General features: G+C 43.1%; 1 protein-coding gene across 1 annotated transcript in view; it reads left to right on the plus strand.

Annotated features, from left to right (window-relative positions):
* The window catches only part of LMBR1L (limb development membrane protein 1 like), a 100,081-nt gene that overhangs the window by 70,822 nt on the left and 9,540 nt on the right, over window positions 1-19,719 (plus strand). Inside the window, exons 4-12 of the mRNA XM_068265191.1 lie at window positions 2,299-2,438; window positions 5,083-5,186; window positions 6,823-6,949; window positions 8,457-8,525; window positions 9,468-9,532; window positions 9,981-10,053; window positions 10,140-10,223; window positions 11,139-11,215; window positions 11,311-11,388. Coding sequence (XP_068121292.1) covers window positions 2,299-2,438; window positions 5,083-5,186; window positions 6,823-6,949; window positions 8,457-8,525; window positions 9,468-9,532; window positions 9,981-10,053; window positions 10,140-10,223; window positions 11,139-11,215; window positions 11,311-11,388 — 817 coding nt within the window. The remainder of the gene's footprint in view (window positions 1-2,298; window positions 2,439-5,082; window positions 5,187-6,822; window positions 6,950-8,456; window positions 8,526-9,467; window positions 9,533-9,980; window positions 10,054-10,139; window positions 10,224-11,138; window positions 11,216-11,310; window positions 11,389-19,719) is intronic.

A 19,719-nucleotide genomic window follows, 5' to 3' on the forward strand; every position in this document is an offset into this window, starting at 1 on the left:
AAGTGAAATCTGAAAATCTCAGAAGACTGGAAAACATTAAGTATAAAATGTCACTTTTTTTTGTAACCTAATCATTTTTAGTTCTTTCACAAAACCTTATGAATACAGTGATGACCTATTAGGGCCGGTACACACCAAAAAGAGCTAGCATAAAAGCAAACGCTCAGCTTTTTTGAAGGTGATTCTAGGCATGTGCCTAGGGACTTTTCGAAGCATGCCTAGCGAATAATTTTTTTTTTATTTTTTTTTTGCGTTTTGGTATAGTGGTTTTTAATTTTTGTTACAGTAGAGCTGTAACTGAACAGCTTCTGTAACAAAAATGCTTGTTACATCGCTCTGATGTAGCGCTTTTCAGTGCAATTTTCCACTTTCCTATTTTGAATCTCCTCAGAAATCAGCAAAAATGCTGCAGGAACCACGTTTGGGGGAAACAAAACACATCGCTCTGGTGTGCTTCATCCTATTCAAATACATTACCCAATCGCTTTTTGAAGTGCTCAGAAGCGCTCTTGGCGTGCACCAGCCCTGAATGTTTGAGCTTCATTAGATGTTCCGAGTGTCAACTGAAGTCAGTTCAGGCTAGATTCACGGTGGGACGGTTGTTTTGATGCGACGTTAAAGTCACAACGCAAACTTACAAAGCAACGTGCTCAAAAAGTCGCAACGCAGCTTTACCAACGCATACAGTAGAGAATACAGGCAATGAAGAATATGCTTCCAAGTCAGTACTGAGCATGTGCAAACAGTCGAACGCAGCTAATAACATGTATAACGCACTGCATGCAGTGCTTTCACTTAACGTGCTGCGTTAGACACTGACGCAATGTGTGCCCTGTGAACAGCGTATTGATTTTTCATTGCAGTGAGTTCTTCTGTGTTAAATGTTGAATGTGCAACTTTAACGTCCTACTCTGAACTTAGCCTGAACCATTGTCTCCTCTCCATTCTGCCTCCATTGTGTACATTCAGGTAATTAAATTCATGTTGTTCAGCACTGTAAATGCATTATATTAAAGAAGGGACATTGAAACTGAACACACCCCCATGACATGAGCAACGCAACCACTCCCATAGCTAGGCTTTTTCTTCAGCACGCAATCAAACACACTTCTGTACGACTTCTATGTTCGCTTACAGGCTACATTAGGGCCAGTTCACACGGCATCTGCTCAGTGTCACCCCACCAGCTGCTGCGCTCGTTGTTAAAGCGCTGTTCATCCAAGTGAATGGGCAGCAGTATTATTTTTTTTTTTTTTTTTTTTTTTTTTTTTACTTGTAGTTTGCTGAAACAACAAGTAGAAATAAATAAATAAATAAAAAAAAATTGGCGTTCTTATATTCCGGAAGCAACATGCTGCTTCCAGGGTCGCTTACCATTGCATCTCCATGTCTCCCTGCAGGGGTGAAAACAGCCAGAAGATGTCCAATGCTTTTCTGCACACTTGCAGGAAAGCATTTGACCGACACTCCAGCGGAAGCCCATGTGACCCAGCCCTTAAAGGGGAACTGAAGTAAGAGGTATACGAAGGCTGCCATATTTATTTCCTTTTAATCAATACCAGTTACCTGGCAGCCCTGGTGGTCTATTTGGCTGCAGCAGTATCTGAATAACGCCTGAAGCAAGCATGCAGCTAGTCTTTTCAGATCTGACTTTATAGTCTGAAACACCTGATCTGCTGCATGCTTGTTCAGGGTCTGTGGCTAATAGTATTAGAGGCAGAGGATCAGCAGGGCTGCCAGGCAACTGGTATTGCTTAAAAGAAAATAAACATGGAAGCCTCCATATACCTCTCTCTTCAGTTCCCCTTTAACATAGCACAGCATGCTGAGTCATCTTGAGCATTCTCCCTGTCTTTGCAAAGTGCTGACACCACAAGCAATATGATCGCCCATGCAAAAGCAAAAAGAAGATAGTGGAAATCACCCCGTGACTAGTCTGCATCAAAGATTCTATTGCTAACTGGCCAAATGGACAAGTCTCTCTACAGATGTGACAGAAAAGCCCACATTACCGGTGTTCACTTTAACATTCTAAGCAAAAACATATGGACTGAAAACCAAAAATCAAAGCTCCTCATGTATTTGATTTAATCAAGCCACATAATACATGCTGTAACCAGCCTTTTCTGATGATTGCAGAGCAGATTGATGCTTCCAGATGCTGTAAATAATGAGCAGAAAAAAAGTCGTCTGCATAAAGATTGTGTTGCTTGGTCCTAACCTACTGCTGATATTGGTTTGATGTAGTGAAGTACAGTGTGGCAGCAGGTCTGATGCTCTTTGCTTTTGTCTCTGCAGGCTTTGGATGTGCACATTCACCCTTGCCGTGTCAGTGGGTGCCGTACTGCTTCTGCCCTTCTCAATTATCAGCAATGAGGTACTGCTCTCTCTGCCACACAATTACTACATCCAGTGGCTTAACGGGGCCCTTATACATGGTGAGTGCTCAGAGTGCTTTGGCTGGCACTACTTTATTTGCAAGCTTATTCTTCCTGACTGTAAATCCTAAGCAAAAGGAATTCAGAATCCTGTTTCATATACTGAAAACTGAATTGCTACAGTTTCACTAATTACAGAGACTGAAGTAGATGTGCAAAGGGGAACTGGCTGAGCAGAGCTTCCGTACTGGTCACTGAAGCAATCCATTACATTAAATGCCCAATGGGAAAGCTTTTAGGGTCAAAGAGGGAGGGATTTCCACCTCATAATGAAGCACTTCATTCTGATGCAGTTGGCAATGTTTGACTTTCAGTCATTCTCTGGGGAAAATATCGGGAAGAGGAAATCAGTTTGTCATGTCAATAAAGATAAATATATAATGTATTGTATATAATGTATATGCTCAGGTATACTTCCGGAACACTTTAACGTATAAGCACATCACTTGAATTACTTTAACAGATTGGTTCTTTAAAACGCACACATTCCTATTATGGCACTAGTAGCTGCTACCAAGATGTAGGTACTTATTTGACTGTCTTTCAGTAATAAGGGTTGAGAGAGTTCTCAGTCTGGCATTAGCTCCTGACCACTCTTCACCTGAAACCTTTGTTTATAAAGGCTTCTCATCCTTACTAATAGCTCAGAAGCTGCCATTTCCTCATAATGAGGGATGTAGGGGAAGGAAATGACTCTATCTCCCAAACAAAGGTTACTTTCAGCCTGACGATTTAAAGGATCACTGAGGTAAACTGAAGAACAAAGTGCATTGTTATATCTAGTATGTTTATCTATGTAGGATTTGATGGTTGCTATCGATATTTGTATCTGTCTTTAAGCTATGCACTGTAATTTTCCTTATTTTCGGTTTTCCAGCTTTTTGTTCATTTGTTATAGCCATCATTTTCTAATGCAGTGTTTTTTAGACCATAGAAGGAATTACTGTATATACTTGTATATAAGCCGACCCGCGTATAAGTCAAAGTACCCACTTTTCCCTCAGAAACCAGGAAAATGTGACTTGGGTATAAGCCCCCTTCCCAATATTGCCCCCTTCACAGTAGCCAGATGTGCCCCCAGTACAAGTCAGCCCCTCTCCCCATAGCCTGATGTGCCCCAAGGATGATACAGCGGTGTCTCAAGACACCACTAGATGACATCGTAGATATGAGACAGCAATTGCCACACAGGAAGAATCCCCAATCATTGCACCGCTGACACGTTGCTTGCACACTCCACAAGCCAGTGGACACAGTTAAGTCTTGAGCAGCGCACTTTGCACACCACGTTGCAGGGGATGGGGGGCACGGACACAGCAGGGAGCCAGCTGGCTAGAGCAGGATCACTAGTGCGTGATCCTTACTCTGCTGCCAGTAACAAAACCTGCTCCACAATCTGTTCTGCTACACTGACTTGCATATAAGCCGATGAGTTAACTTTTCAGCACATTTTTTTTTTTTTGTATGCCTAATACAATTAGGCTTATATATACAGTATTTCAATAGATGTTAGTGTTAATCAAAACCCTGCTGTTAAATTTCATAATATTGAAGTTTTACCCATCAGGAAGGTTTTTTTGCTATGTATTTTTATTTAAGCCAGGATTTGTCTAGTGACTGTCATTTATTATTTATCTTAGGTGATAAACATCCTAGCATGGGCAAGTACATCATTTCAGACTAGTCGCTAAAAATATTAGAAATTATTTTGACTGTTTCTCTTTAAAGGAATCAAGAACTTATAGGAAATTGGAAGGATTAATGCCTAACTGTACCAGGCTTAAAGGGAACCTAAACTGAGAGGGGTATGGATGTTTCTTTTTAAACAATACCAGTTGTCTGGCAGTACTGCTGATCTTTGGTTGTAGTAGTGGCTGAGGGCTCGTTTCCACTATAGCGAATCCACATGCGGGCACTGCATGCGGATTCGCATACTCAATGTTAGTGGATGGGGCTGTTTCCACGTGTGCGGCGGCGTTTTTCGGTGCGGGAAAAATTTTTGCGTGCGGCAGGAATGCGGGCGAATCGCCGCTAATGCATTCAATAGGGAAATCGCATGCGGCTTTGTCATGCGGATTTCCCCACGATTTCGCATGAAAGGCAATGAAACTTTACACAGGCAGTGACATGGTTAAAATCGCCTGGCTCCTTGCCATGCGAAATCTCATGCGAAATCGCGGGTAAATCCGCATGGGGAAACGCAGCCGCATGCGATTTCTTCAGCGGTGGAATCCAGGCTATTCCGCACCGCTACAGTGGAAACGAGCCCTAAATCACACACCTAAAACAAGCATGCAGCTAATCCAGTCTGACTTCAGTCAGAGAACCATCTCTGCATGCTTTTTGAGGGGCTGTAGCTAAAAGTATTAGAGACACAGGATCAGCAGGAGTCAGGCAACTAGCATTGTTTTAAAAGGAAAAATCCATATCCTTCTCAGTTTAGGTTCCCTTTAAGTGATGCAGGTGGTTTACATTAACTATAAGTAGTAGTAAAGGTCTGCTCACTGGGTGCAATATGGCAGCTGAAGGGAGCTCTGGCTGATAAAGTATTGCTGCATTGTGTTGGGCTAATTCTGTGTTCTTTTCATGTTAACCTGCTGTGTAATGTTTACCTGTTTTTTGGCTTCATGTTTTGTGTTTTTAGGACTCTGGAACTTGGTATTCCTCTTCTCCAACCTGTCACTAGTGTTCTTGATGCCATTTGCTTATCTCTTTACTGAGGCAGAAGGCTTTGCAGGATCAAAAAAGGTAGCTACCCATTTATTCTTATTTCCAGTGTTAAAGCAAATTTACATAGAGTATTTGATGTTCAGAGAAACCGTGTCTGCTACATACTGTAGAGCAAGTTAATTTTAATACCTTGTGCTTCAGTGATGTCATACTCTAAACTAAGAGTTCCTGACTATGTCCATTGCCTAAGGCCTGTGCCACACTGCTGGCATAATGCAAAACAATAAGGCATCACAATGTTCATGTTGTTGTCATAGCATAAGGAATTGCTGTATATCATACTGAACACAGGTTATCCAGAAACTTTGACAGTGCATGGCCACATTGTCCACTACAATGCAGAGATGTGACCATGTCTACACAGTTGTCTAGGCCCTCCATTCCTCTACCCACTGGTGAAACAACCAGCCACTAGCTGAGGGCTTGTTTCCACTGTTGCGACGCGATTTCGGCCGCATTCCGACGCTTGTAAAAACGCATGCGGATGTGTTTCCACATGCGTTTTTACCCGCGATTTCGCATGGCAGGGTGCCATGCGAAATTAACCATGACACTGCCAGGGCTAAATAAAATTGAAAAAGGTGCGAAATCGCACGCGAAATCGCGGGTAAAAACGCATGTAACAAACGCATGCGTTTTTACTATTAAATACATTAGCGGCGATTCGCACGGATTCCCGACGCAGGCGAAATCGTTGGCTCTTTTGTGCGTTTTTTCACGCTGAAAAAAACGCACCTCAACAACGCTACAGTGGAAACAGGCCCATCCACTTGTATTACATGTGCGGATCTGCATGCGTTGGACGCATGCAGATTCGCGATAGTGGAAACGAGCCCTAATTATTTCTCTGCTGCTGCCTTGGATTAGCTCAAGTATTTCCTCTTCTCAGCCCCGGTGCACATCAAAATCCCGCTAGCAGATCTGCAAAATGCTAGCAGATTTTGAAACTTTTTGTTATTTTTCTGTAGCGTTTCAGCTAGCATTTTGCGGTTTTGTGAAGCGTTTTTAGTGTAGTAGATTTCATATATTGTTACAATAAAGCTGTTACTGAAAAGCTTCTGTAAAAAAAAGCCTGCAAAACCGTTTTTCAGAGCGGTTTGCGTTTTTCCTATACTTAACATTGAGGCAGAAACGCATCCACAATCCAAAAAATGCCTCACCCCGGGAGTATGCATTTCTGCAAAACGCCTCCCGCTCTGGTGTGCACCACCCCATTGAGATACATTGACCAATTGTATCCACAGCCGCAAGCGGCTGCAGAAACGCTAAAAAAGCCGATCGGTATGCACCAGCCCTCAGATCAGAATTTACCTGTTTAATATACAATAATTTTTTTGTCACTGAATGTTGCACAGCACATTGTTGAAAATAAGCTCCAATAAAGAATGTGTGAAACAGAGCAGCACAGTCTGTGTACCCGTTTTGAGATTTACAGGAAAAAAACTCTTGTGTGACAATTGCTACAGATTTGAAAGTTCACACCTGCAGGGTGCAGGCAATGTGCACATCATTTTCCCCTGCACCATTATAATGCAATGCAAATTATAAACAAAAAATCCACTATTTGTATACCAGTTTGCTGCCACCTGTTCTTGATGATTTTTTTTTTTTTTTTTGTCAACCATTTAACTATATTGTATGTTTCTGTTCGCAGGGCGTTATGTCCAGAGTATATGAGACCTCTGTGGTCCTGCTGCTCCTCACACTCCTGGTCTTTGGCATTGTGTGGGTAGCATCCGCCATCATTGACGATGATTCTGCAGGAAGGGAATCCCTCTATGGTATTATACACTTATTTCCTCAGCATAATGTTGTTGCGCTATTTATAACCTGGGAGTAAAAAAAAAAAAAAAAAAAAAATGTAAGTGGCTTTAGAACAAATGGATTGGAACAAATTTTGGTGCCCATTTTATTATGCAGTATTTATATAGTGCCGACATCCACAGCACTTTAAAGGGGTTCTGTGGGGAGGGGGGGGGGGCGGAGGATAAAAACCGCCAGTTACCTGGGGCTTCTATCAGCCCCCTGTAGCAGTAATGTCCCACGCCGCCCTCCTCCCATCCGCCGTTCCCCGGCGCTGGCACCGGGGAATTATTCGTCTGATAAGCGGATCGGAGGAGGAGGGTGTAGGACTTTACTGCTACAGGGGGCTGCTAGAAGCCCCAGGTAACTGGCAGTTTTTATCCTAAGCACCCGCCCACAGAACTCCTTTTAAGAGGAGCTGTCGGCCATACTATCTGGTTTGGGATTCAAACCAGGGACTCAGCGCTGCAAGGCATGAGTTCTATCCACTGCGCCAGGGCTTCCCAACCCTGTCCAAGTACCAACAACAGTGCATGTTTTGTGGAAATCCAGAGTTGGTGAGACACTAATTACCTTACTTGTGAATGTTTGTGGTTTTCTGCAAAACAAGTACTGTAGGCAGGGTTGCCACCTCATCCCTTTAAATACCGGTACATATGAATTATAAATGCCTTGTGGCTAGTTAGATTCAGTTTAAGCACTGATTGTGTGAGTAGCCCCAGAACTTGTATAACTTAGATGTGCCGGTATTTTAAATGCCGCCATGCTGCCCATTTCTCCTTTATAAAGGAAGTGATGACTTGGGGCCTATTTCCACTAGCACGCGTCTGAATCGTGTACGGAAATCCGCATTCGGTTTTTAATGCACATATGCGGTTTAATGCAAAAATTCGCGTTGCGATTTTAAATCTGCCCAGCAACACGTCACATGTTCGCTGGCCAATTCCTGTTCGCAATGCGAATTTCCGCGTTTGTATTGAATGCGGACCCATTGACTAACATTAGCCGTGATTCGCATCCAGATTCCACCTGCATGCGGAAAAATGCAGCATACCATCCATATTTTTTTCGCACTGCATCACGTTTGCATTGAATAGAAATGGAACCATTCACTAACATGTTGCATTTTTGATGCGGAATCTGCATGTAGTGGAGATGAGCCCTTAATGTTGATGCTGCAGAAAATGACAGCCGTCATAACATTTCTTTGCATACCTGAACAAGCGCTGGGGCTTTTTTCTGAGTGGATTGTGAGGTTTTTTTCTTTTCTTCTTTCTATGTAATAGTGCTCTGACTTGTGGAAACATGTAATGCATGCATGAGCTGTACATTCTATTGTAGAGCTTGGCAATCAGTTTAATCTCTCAGCCATAAGTGTGTTTGTGAGAAACATGAAAGGGTTCAGGCATCATGTTACTGTCAGTGATGTATGAGGGTTGGTGGATGTTTCAAAGAGTGTTTAACTATAGCTTATTCCTCTTTCAGATCTGTGGGAATACTACCTACCCTATCTCTACTCTGGCATCTCGCTGTTTGGAGTTCTTCTCCTGCTGTGTAAGTAATGTTCCTATGCATCTGTCCACTGAAGCCATCTTCCTTACTGACTTGACAGCCTTTCTTTGATTCAGACTGCCTGTTGATCGGGGGGGGGGGGGGGGGGGGGGGGGAGAAATGGTGTGTAGGTAGCGGAGAACTGCACTATGCCTGATGGGTGTGTTGCTACAGCTGTGTATAAAGAATAGCTGTGCTTCCTGCCTTGTGCAGCCTGTTACTCAAGGAAGAATTAATGGAGTTGTCTATGCTTTACAGATTATGTATATATATTATGTGTGTGTGTATGTATTTATATATAGATAGATAGATAGATAGAGAGATAGAGAGATATATATTGCCATTCTTGAATTGAACACACACACACATATATATATATATATATATATATATACACATATATATATATATATATATATATATATATATATATATATATATATATATATATATATATATATATATATATATATATATATATATATATATATATATATATATATATATATATATATATATAATCTGAATGTAACCTTTCAAAAAATCTGACCAATGTACCACACGCGTTCAAATTATCCTCAATTATGATAAATGATTGAAAACTTTGAGAATCTACCACACACCATTCAATTTTCATAAAAATTATTCAGAAAAAAAAACCACCATTCCAGATCAACTTTTATCAAATAAAAATGGGAAATCTATCGATTTCTTGCTCGAATAAAAAAAAGTTTTATTTCCCCCGGGAATTTTTTTTTTTTTTTTTTTTTTTTTTTTTATTGAATTGCCGTAAAATCTGATTATTTTATTGTATCGTGTGTGGTCACCTTTACCCCAGAGGTGGGATGAGCTTCCATGAATGTATGCAGTTGTTTTCTCATTCCACTGATCATATCGTTGCATGCTAACCCACTTCCTCACATTGGTTTACTTTGCCCTCTGCAGTGTGTACTCCCTTGGGCTTGTCTCGGATGTTCTCTGTTACTGGGAAGCTGTTGGTCAAACCACGGGTAAGAGTTTGAATTTTTTTTCTTTTTGTTTTTTTGGAGATGTTGGGCACCGAACTTTAAAGGACACCTGAAGTGAGAGTGATATGGAGGCTGCCATGTTCATTCCTTTTAAACAATACCAGTTGCCTGGTAGTCCTGCTGATCTCTAGTTGCAGTAGTAGTGTTTTGATCACACACATAAAACAAGCATGTGACTAATCTTGTCAGACTTGGGTCAGAGCACCTGATCTGCATGCTTGTTCAGGGTGTATGGCTAACAGTATTATAGGCAGATAATCGGCAGGACAGCCAGGCAATTTGAGTTGTTTACAACGAAAGAAAATGCCAGCCTCCACAAAACTCTCACTTCTGATGTTCTTTAGTATCCATGACACTACAGTGAATCAGAACGTAAACAAATTGTGTAATTGTCACAAATGAAACCATTGCATCTGTTTCCTCTTTCTAGCTGTTGGAGAACTTGGAGGAACAGCTTAGCTGTACAGCATTTGAGGAGGCGGCCATATCACGCAAAATCTCCAGTAAGTAGGCACCAGGTAGGATGATGGTCTGTTAGCTACTATGGGGTTTCTGCTCATACTTTATACACCTCTCTCTGTTATTACAGCGAAGGCTTCCTGCTGGCTGAACTTAAATATGGAGGCTCTGCAGAAAAGACTTCTTGCAATAAAGAGCCAAAGAATCACATTAGGTAAGAAACTTATTTTTTCTCTCGCTTGTGCTCTCTTGCTCTTTCTCCAAAAGCGCAAGATTGAAAGTACTTCCCACTATGGGAAGAGACTCTGCTGAGCGCATCGAAAAAACGCTCTGCAGTGTATCTCTGCCCTTTTTGTGAATTGCGCTTAGAATATTTTTCAACAAGGGCTTTTCTCTCTTAGTAGCTGTTATTAAATTGTGCTTGTAATGCACCTGGAAACTAATTGTAGCACACATTCATCTTACCAAATTGCCTTTATTGCAGTGTGAATAAAATATTCTGGTTGGACGCTCTCATGGCCAGACAGGTAGACTAGGAGCACATGGCTTCTGTTTAATCAGATAATCTATTTTCAAAAGTCTAATAGACTTTTTTTTTTCTTGGCCTAATGCTGGGAATACACGGCTTGATTCTGAGCCATTTAGATGGCTCGATAGATAATTTCCGACATGTCCGATCTCCCGACCGATTGTTTCGCCGCTCGATTACGTATTGAAGTGAATGGGAAAAAAAGCGGAAGATGAGAGAATTGACTGTGTAATCGGGCGGAAAAACGATTGAGTGGCACAATCGAGTCGTGTATGCCCAGCATACTGTCACTAAGCACTAATTGGTCCTCCATAGTAAATAACATGCATACTTTGGGAAATTTTATCACAAAATCTACTTTGCAGGATTTTAACCTTGTGTAGCTCTAAAACACTACATCTTTAATGCTCACAACAGTATTGCAGTGCCACCTAGTGACTCAATTTTGCAACATTTACTGTGTGTGTGTGTGTGTGTGTGTGTGTGTGTGTGTGTGTGTGTGTGTGTGTGTGTTAATTGTTTTAGGAGGAGTTCGTATTATAATGGGTTTTAGATGTGTCTTCTATTGTGTTAAAAAAAGTGTTGTTTTTGGTTTTACAGAAATGAGGAGGAAAGCCTCTCCATGGCAGCGTAATTTAGTTTATCCTTTGGCCATGCTGTTGCTTCTTGCACTGACAGTAAGTAACTTTGTATTTGCAGTAACATTACAAGCTATGCAGTTTTATACAGTAGACATAGCATGTTATTACATTTGCTTCCATATTCCTTTTAGGGCATCACTGTTCTGATTGTGTGCTTTCACATCCTGGAACTTCTTATTGATGAAGCTGCCATGCCAAAGGGGATGCAGGTACTTGTTAGCTTCTAACACAACTTTTTTTTTTTTTTTTCTTTCTTCCTCTTTCTCTCTTTAGTTGCCTTTCCTAAAGGGTACCTGTAGTCTTTAAGAAAAGAAAATTAGGTTGTAGAGTAAAAATGTGGGAAAATATAATTGCAATGTGTAAGGAGTATGTTGAGATTGAATTGAGACAAATACTGCATTATTAAGATACACTAGGAGAGAGAGCCTTACGTATGTGAGCTGCAGTCCACTGGGGGAGAAGAGTAGAAACCAACAAGTGGCATTCAGCTGCAATTCCATGCAACCGAATGGCAGCATTCATCAGCACTGTACGTTTCACTTTTTGGTGGCGTTACCCGGCAGTGAAAACCCATCTCGTGACACGTCTGAGCAAGGTTCACACGCAACTACAAGGGGGGCTGCTGGTGATTCATTGCCTTCAATGCTTGTGAAAAAAGGCCCCGTTCACACTTGGAATCGCAATCTGCAAGTGGTTATGATTTGCATTGCTATTCTCCGCGATTTTTCAGCGATTGCGTTTTGCAATACTTCAATAAATGTGAATCGCAACGCAATCAGCAGGAAAATGCTACATGCAGCACGTTTGTGATCGTTGGAGACCACAAATGCACCACAATCGCCACAGCGCGAGTTATCCCATAGGATTACTTGTGCAGCAATGTTTTGCTGATTATTGGCGATCAGCAAAGCGCTAATTGCAGGTAAAAAGCACCCGAGTGTGAATGAGGCCACAGTGTAGGAATGATGAATAACGGGATTACCAGCCAGATTAACTACCTAAAGACCGCCTAACACCAATGTGCGTGATCAAGGCGGCAGCCCCAGGACTGCCTAACGCCAATTGGTGTCTAATGTTGGGCATAGACTGTTCGTTTTGTATTATCAATTGAGCCGCTGATGGCTCGACAATAATCAACCTGTCCGATCACTGCGGCGGGTCGATACCGCGCTTGATCCCCGCGGGCGGACAATGGTAGAAACGAAACACTGATAAAGAACTGCCCGCGGGGATCGATCCGCACGTGTGGACGAGCGGTGACGCACCGGCATCGAGCCGTTGGCTCTGCTGTCATAGGCTGAAGCATATGGCAGCTGATCGCACTGATTGGCTGGCAGCTGGAGGGAAGGTAAATATAAATAGGTAATTTTATTGAAAAAATAAAGAAATATTGATTTAAAAAAAAAAAATTGCTGGAGCGATCAGACCCCCCCACCAACAGCGAGCTCTGTTGGTGGGGAGAAAAGGGGGGAGGGGGGAAATCACTGGTGTGCTGAGTTGTGTGGCCCTGCAGCGAGGCCTTAAAGCTGCAGTGGCCTAATTAAGAAAAAACAGCCTGGTCACTAGGGTAGTTTAAGCTCAGGGTCCTCAAGTGTTTAACCACTTGAGGGCCGTAGGCTTTACCCCCCCTTAACCACTTAAGGACCGCCCCCAGCCGATGGGCGGCGGCAAAGTCCGGGCCCAAACGACCGCAATACGCCCATCGGCGGGGGCGGCTGCGGGAGTGGCTATGCGGCGATCGCGTCATTTGTGACGCGATCAGCCGCCGGGGACTGGCTCCGCCCACCGCTCGCTGTAACCCGCCGGCCGTTCGGAAGCGCCGGCGGGTTACTAGCTGCCCGATCGCCGCACGGAAAGTGTATAATAGGCTTTGTAATGTATACAAAGCCTATTATACTGGCTGCCTCCTGCCCTGGTGGTCCCAGTGTCCGAGGGACCACCAGGGCAGGCTGCAGCCACCCTAGTCTGCACCCAAGCACACTGATTCCCCCCCCCCCTGCCCCCTGATCGCCCACAGCACCCCTCAGACCCCCCCCCCTGCCCACCCCCCAGACCACTGTTTGCACCCAATCACCCCCCTAATCACCCATCAATCACTCCCTGTCACTATCTGTCAACGCTATTTTTTTTTTAGTCCCTAATCTGCCCCCTACTCCCTCCTGATTACCCCCCCCCCCCACCCCTCAGATTCTCCCCAGACCCCCCCCCGGTGTACTGTATGCATCTATCCCCCCTGATCACCTGTCAATCACCTGTCAATCACCCGTCAATCACCCGTCAATCACCCCCTGTCACTGCCACCCATCAATCAGCCCCTAACCTGCTCCTTGCGGGCAATCTGATCACCCACCCACACCAATAGATCGCCCGCAGATCCGACATCAGATCACCTCCCAAATGCAGTGTTTACATCTCTTCTCTCCTCTAAACACCCACTAATTACCCATCAATTACCCCCTATCACCACCTGTCACTGTTACCCATCAGATTAGACCCTAATCTGCCCCTAGGGCACCCAATCACCCGCCCACACCTCAGAACGCCCTCAGACCCCAGCCCTGATCACCTCGCCAGTGCATTGCTTGCATCTATTTCCCCCCTCTAATCACACCTTGAGACACCCATCAATCACCTCCTGTCACCCCCTAGCACACCTACCCATCAGATCAGGCCCTAATTTGCCCCGTGTGGGCTCCTGATCACTCGGCCAAACCCTCAGATCCCCCTCAGACCCCCTTCCGATCACCTCCCCAGTGCATTGATTGCATCTATTTTCCCCTCTAACCGCCCCCTGAGACACCCATCAATCACCTCCTGTCACCCCCCCCCCCCCCTAGCACTCCTATCCATCAGAACAGGCCCAATACATCCTGTCATCTAAGAGGCCACCCTGCTTATGACCGGTTCCACAAAATTTGCCCCCTCATAGACCACCGGTCATCAAAATTTGCAGATGCTTATACCCCTGAACAGTCATTTTGAGGCATTTGTTTTCTAGACTACTCCTCCTCGCGGTTTAGGGCCCCTAAAATGCCAGGGCAGTATAGGAACCCCACAAGTGACCCCATTTTAGAAAGAAGACACCCCAAGGTATTCTGTTAGGTGTATGATGAGTTCATAGAAGATTTTATTTTTTGTCAAAAGTTAGCGGAAATTGGATTTTTATTGTTTTTTTCACAAAGTGTCATTTTTCACTAACTTGTGACAAAAAATAAAATCTTCTACGAACTCACCATACCCCTAACGGAATACCTTGGGGTGTCTTCTTTCTAAAATGGGGTCACTTGTGGGGTTCCTATACTGCCCTGGCATTTTAGGGGCCCTAAACCGTGAGAAGTAGTCTAGAAAACAAATGCCTCAAAATGATCTGTGAATAGGACGTTGGGCCTCTTAGCGCACCTAGGCTGCAAAAAAAGTGTCACACGTGGTATCGCCGTACTCAGGAGAAGTAGTATAATGTGTTTTGTGGTGTAATTTTACACATACCCATGCTGGGTGGGAGAAATCTCTCTGTAAATGGACAATTGTATGTAAAAAAAAATCAAAAATGTGTCATTTACAGAGATATTTCTCCCACCCAGCATGGTTATATGTAAAAATACACCACAAAACACATTATACTACTTCTTCTGAGTACGGCGATACCACATGTGTGGCACTTTTTTGCAGCCTAACTGTGCTAAGGGGCCCAAAGTCCAATGAGTACCTTTAGGATTTCACAGGTCATTTTGAGACATTTGGGTTCAAGACTACTCCTCACGGTTTAGGGCCCCTAAAATGCCAGGGCAGTATAGGAACCCCACAAGTGACCCCATTTTGGAAAGACTACACCCCAAGGTATTCCGTTAGAAGTACGGTGAGTTCATAGAAGATTTTATTTTTTGTCACAAGTTAGCGGAAATTGATATGTATTGTTTTTTTTTTTCACAAAGTGTTATTTTCCGCCAACTTGTGACAAAAAAAAATCTTCTATGAACTCACCATACTCCTAACAGAATACCTTGGGGTGTCTTCTTTCTAAAATGGGGTCACTTGTGGGGTTCCTATACTGCCCTGGCATTTTAGGGGCCCTAAACCGTGAGGAGTAGTCTAGAAAACAAATGCCTCAAAATGACCTGTGAATAGGACGTTGGGCCCCTTAGCGCACCTAGGCTGCAAAAAAGTGTCACACATGTGGTATCGCCGTACTCAGAAGAAGTAGTATAATGTGTTTTGGGGTGTATTTTTATACATACCCATGCTGGGTGGGAGAAATCTCTCTGTAAATGGACAATTGTGTGTAAAAAAAATCAAAAATGTGTCATTTACAGAGATTTCTCCCACCCAGCATGGGTATGTGTAAAAGTACACCCCAAAACACATTATACTACTTCTCCCGAGTACGGCGATACCACATGTGTGGCACTTTTTTGCACCCTAACTGCGCTAAGGGGCCCAAAGTCCAATGAGTACCTTTAGGATTTCACAGGTCATTTTGCGACATTTGGTTTCAAGACTACTCCTCACGGTTTAGGGCCCCTAAAATGCCAGGGCAGTATAGGAATCCCACAAATGACCCCATTTTAGAAAGAAGACACCCCAAGGTATTCCGTTAGGAGTACGGTGAGTTCATAGAAGATTTTTTTTTTTTTTGTCACAAGTTAGCAGAAATTGATTTTAATTTTTTTTTTTCACAAACTTGTGACAAAAAAAAAAAATCTTCTATGAACTCACCGTACTCCTAACGGAATACCTTGGGGTGTCTTCTTTCTAAAATGGGGTCATTTGTGGGATTCCTATACTGCCCTGGAATTTTAGGGGCCCTAAACCGTGAGGAGTAGTCTTGAAACCAAATGTCGCAAAATGACCTGTGAAATCCTAAAGGTACTCATTGGACTTTGGGCCCCTTAGCGCAGTTAGGGTGCAAAAAAGTGCCACACATGTGGTATCGCCGTACTCAGGAGAAGTAGTATAATGTGTTTTGGGGTGTATTTTTCCACATACCCATGCTGAGTGGGAGAAATATCTCTATAAATAGACAATTGTGTGTAAAAAAAAAAAAAAAAAAAAAAAAAAAAAAATTGTCATTTACGGAGATATTTCTCCCACCCAGCATGGGTATGTGTAAAACTACACCCCTAAACACATTATACTACTTCTCCTGAGTACGGCAATACCACATGTGTGGCACTTTTTTGAAGCCTAACTGCGCTAAGGGGCCCAAAGTCCAATGAGCATCTTTAGGCTTTACAGGGGTGCTTACAATTAGGCACCCCCCAAAATGCCAGGACAGTGAACACACCCCACAAATGACCCCATTTTGGAAAGTAGACACTTTAAGGTATTCAGAGAGTAGCATAGTGAGTCCGTGGCAGATTTCATTTTTTTTGTCACAAGTTAGAAGAAATGGAAACTTTTTTTTTTTTTTTTTTTTTTTTTTGTCAGAAAGTGTCATTTTCCGCTAACTTGTGACAAAAAATAAAATCTTCTATGAACGCACCATGCCTCTCACTGAATACTTTGGGATGTCTTCTTTCCAAAATGGGGTCATTTGGGGGGTATTTGTACTATCCTGGAATTTTAGCCCCTCATGAAACCTGACAGGTGCGCAGAAAAGTCAGAGATGCTTGAAAATGGGGAAAATTCACTTTTGGCACCATAGTTTGTAAACGCTATAACTTTTACCCAATCCAATAAATATACACTGAATGGTTTTTTTTTTTTTATCAAAGACATGTAGCAGAATAACTTTTGCGCTCAAATGTATAGGAAATTTTACTTTATTTGAAAAATGTCAGCACAAAGTTAAAAAAATTTTTTTTTGCCAAAATTCATGTCTTTTTTTGCTGAATATAATAAAAAGTAAAAATCGCAGGAGCAATCAAATAGCACCAAAAAGAAAGCTTTATTAGTGACAAGAAAAGGAGCCAAAATTCATTTAGGTGGTAGGTTGTATGAGCGAGCAATAAACCGTGAAAGCTGCAGTGGTCTGAATGGAGAAAAAGGCTCTGGTCCTTAAGGGGCGAAAAGACTGTGGTCCTCAAGTGGTTAACCTGCTGGGCGGTCTGGACGAGCTCAGCTCGTCCAGTACCGCCGGAGCCTGCCGCTCAGGCCCTGCTGGGCCGATTTGGCTCAAATAAAAAGCAGCACACGCAGCCGGCACTTTGCCAGCCGCGTGTGCTGCCTGATCGCCGCCGCTCTGCGGCGATCCGCCGCGAGCAGCGGCGAAAGAGGGTCCCCCCAGCCGCCTGAGCCCAGCGTAGCCGGAACAAAAAGTTCCGGCCAGCGCTAAGGGCTGGATCGGAGGCGGCTGACGTCAGGACGTCGGCTGACGTCGATGACGTCACTCCGCTCGTCGCTATGGCGACGATGTAAGCAAAACAAGGAAGGCCGCTCATTGCGGCCTTCCTTGTTTATTCTGGGCGCCGGAGGCGATCGGAAGAACGCCTCCGGAGCGCCCTCTAGTGGGCTTTCATGCAGCCAACTTTCAGTTGGCTGCATGAAATAGTTTTTTTTTTTATTAAAAAAAAACCCTCCCGCAGCCTGCCTGGCGATCTTAATAGAACGCCAGGCAGGTTAAAGGGAATGTCCAAGCAAAATAAAAAAATGAGTTTCACTTACCTGGGGCTTCTACCAGCCCCAGGCAGCCATCCTGTGCCCTCGTAGTCACTTACTGCTGCTCCAATCCCCTGCTGGCAGCTTGCCGACCTCGGAGGTCGGCGGGACGCATTGCGTACATTTTTACGCATTCCCGCTAGAGCAGGAACATTAACACACACATTTTTACGCATTACTGGTTCAATGCGTAAAAATTTACGCATTGAACCAGTAACGCGTAAAAATGTATGTTAATGTTCCTGCACTAGCGGGAATGTGTAAAAATGTACGCAATGCGGCCCGCCGACCTCCGAGGTCGGCAAGCTGCCAGCGGGGGACCGAAGCAGCAGTGAGTGACTACGAGGGCACAGGATGGCTGCATGGGGCTGGTAGAAGCTCCAGGTAAGTTAAACTCATTTTTTTATTTTGCTTGAACCTTCCCTTTAAGGACCCTTTTTTTTTTTTCCATTCAGACCACTGCAGCTTTCATGGTTTATTGCTCGCTCATACAACCTACCACCTAAATGAATTTTGGCTCCTTTTCTTGTCACTAATAAAGCTTTCTTTTGGTGCTATTTGATTGCTGCTGCGATTTTTACTTTTTATTATATTCATCAAAAAAGTCATGAATTTTGTCAAAAAAATGATTTTTTTTTTTAACTTTCTGTGCTGACATTTTTTAAATAAAGTAAAATTTCTGTATACATGCAGCACAAAAAAATGTGGACAAACATGTTTTTTTAATAAAAATAAAAAAAAAAACATTCAGCCTATATTGATTGGTTTGGGTAAAAGTTATAGCATTTACAAACTATGGTGCAAAAAGTGAATTTTCCCATTTTGAAGCATCTATGACTTTTCTGACCACCTGTCATGTTTCATGAGGGGCTAGAATTCCAGGATAGTATAAAATACCCCCCAAATGACCCCATTTTGGAAAGAAGACATCCCAAAGTATTCACTGAGAGGCATGGTGAGTTCATAGATTTTATTTTTTGTCACAAGTTAGCGGAAAATGACACTTTGTGACCAAAAAAAAAAAGTTTCCATTTCTGCTAACTTGCGACAAAAAAAAAAATTAAATCTGCCACGGACTCACTATGCTCCTCTCTGAATACCTTGAAGTGTCTACTTTCCAAAATAGGGTAATTTGTGGGGTGTGTTTACTGTCCTGGCATTTTGGGGGATGCCTAATTGTAAGCACCCCTGTAAAGCCTAAAGATGCTCATTGGACTTTGGGCCCCTTAGCGCAGTTAGGCTGCAAAAAAGTGCCACACATGTGGTATTGCCGTACTCAGGAGAAGTAGTATGTGTTTTGGGGTGTATTTTTACACATTTTTATATTTAATTGTCCATTTACAGAGATTTCTCCCACTCAGCATGGGTATGTGTAAAAATACACACCAAAACACATTATACTACTTCTCCTGAGTACGGCGATACCACATGTGTGGCACTTTTTTGCACCCTAACTGCGCTAAGGGGCCCAAAGTCCAATGAGTACCTTTAGGATTTCACAGGTCATTTTTATTTCAAGACTACTCCTCACGGTTTAGGGCCCCTAAAATGCCAGGGCAGTATAGGAACCCCACTAATGACCCCATTTTAGAAAGAAGACACCCCAAGGTATTCCGTTAGTAGTATGGTGAGTTCATAGAAGATTTTTTTTGTCACAAGTTAGCGGAAAATGACACTTTGTGAAAAAAAAACTATTAAAATCAATTTCCGCTAACTTGTGACAAAAAATAAAATCTTCTATGAAATCACCATACTCCTAACGGAATACCTTGGGCTGTCTTCTTTCTAAAATGGGTTCATTTGTGGGGTTCCTATACTGCCCTGGAATTTTAGGGGCCCTAAACCGTGAGGAGTAGTCTTGAAACCAAATGTCGCAAAATGACCTGTGAAATCCTAAAGGTACTCATTGGACTTTGGGCCCCTTAGCGCACTTAGGGTGTAAAAAA

The sequence above is a fragment of the Hyperolius riggenbachi genome, chromosome 2 (assembly GCF_040937935.1).
Source record: "Hyperolius riggenbachi isolate aHypRig1 chromosome 2, aHypRig1.pri, whole genome shotgun sequence".
NCBI lineage: Eukaryota > Metazoa > Chordata > Amphibia > Anura > Hyperoliidae > Hyperolius > Hyperolius riggenbachi.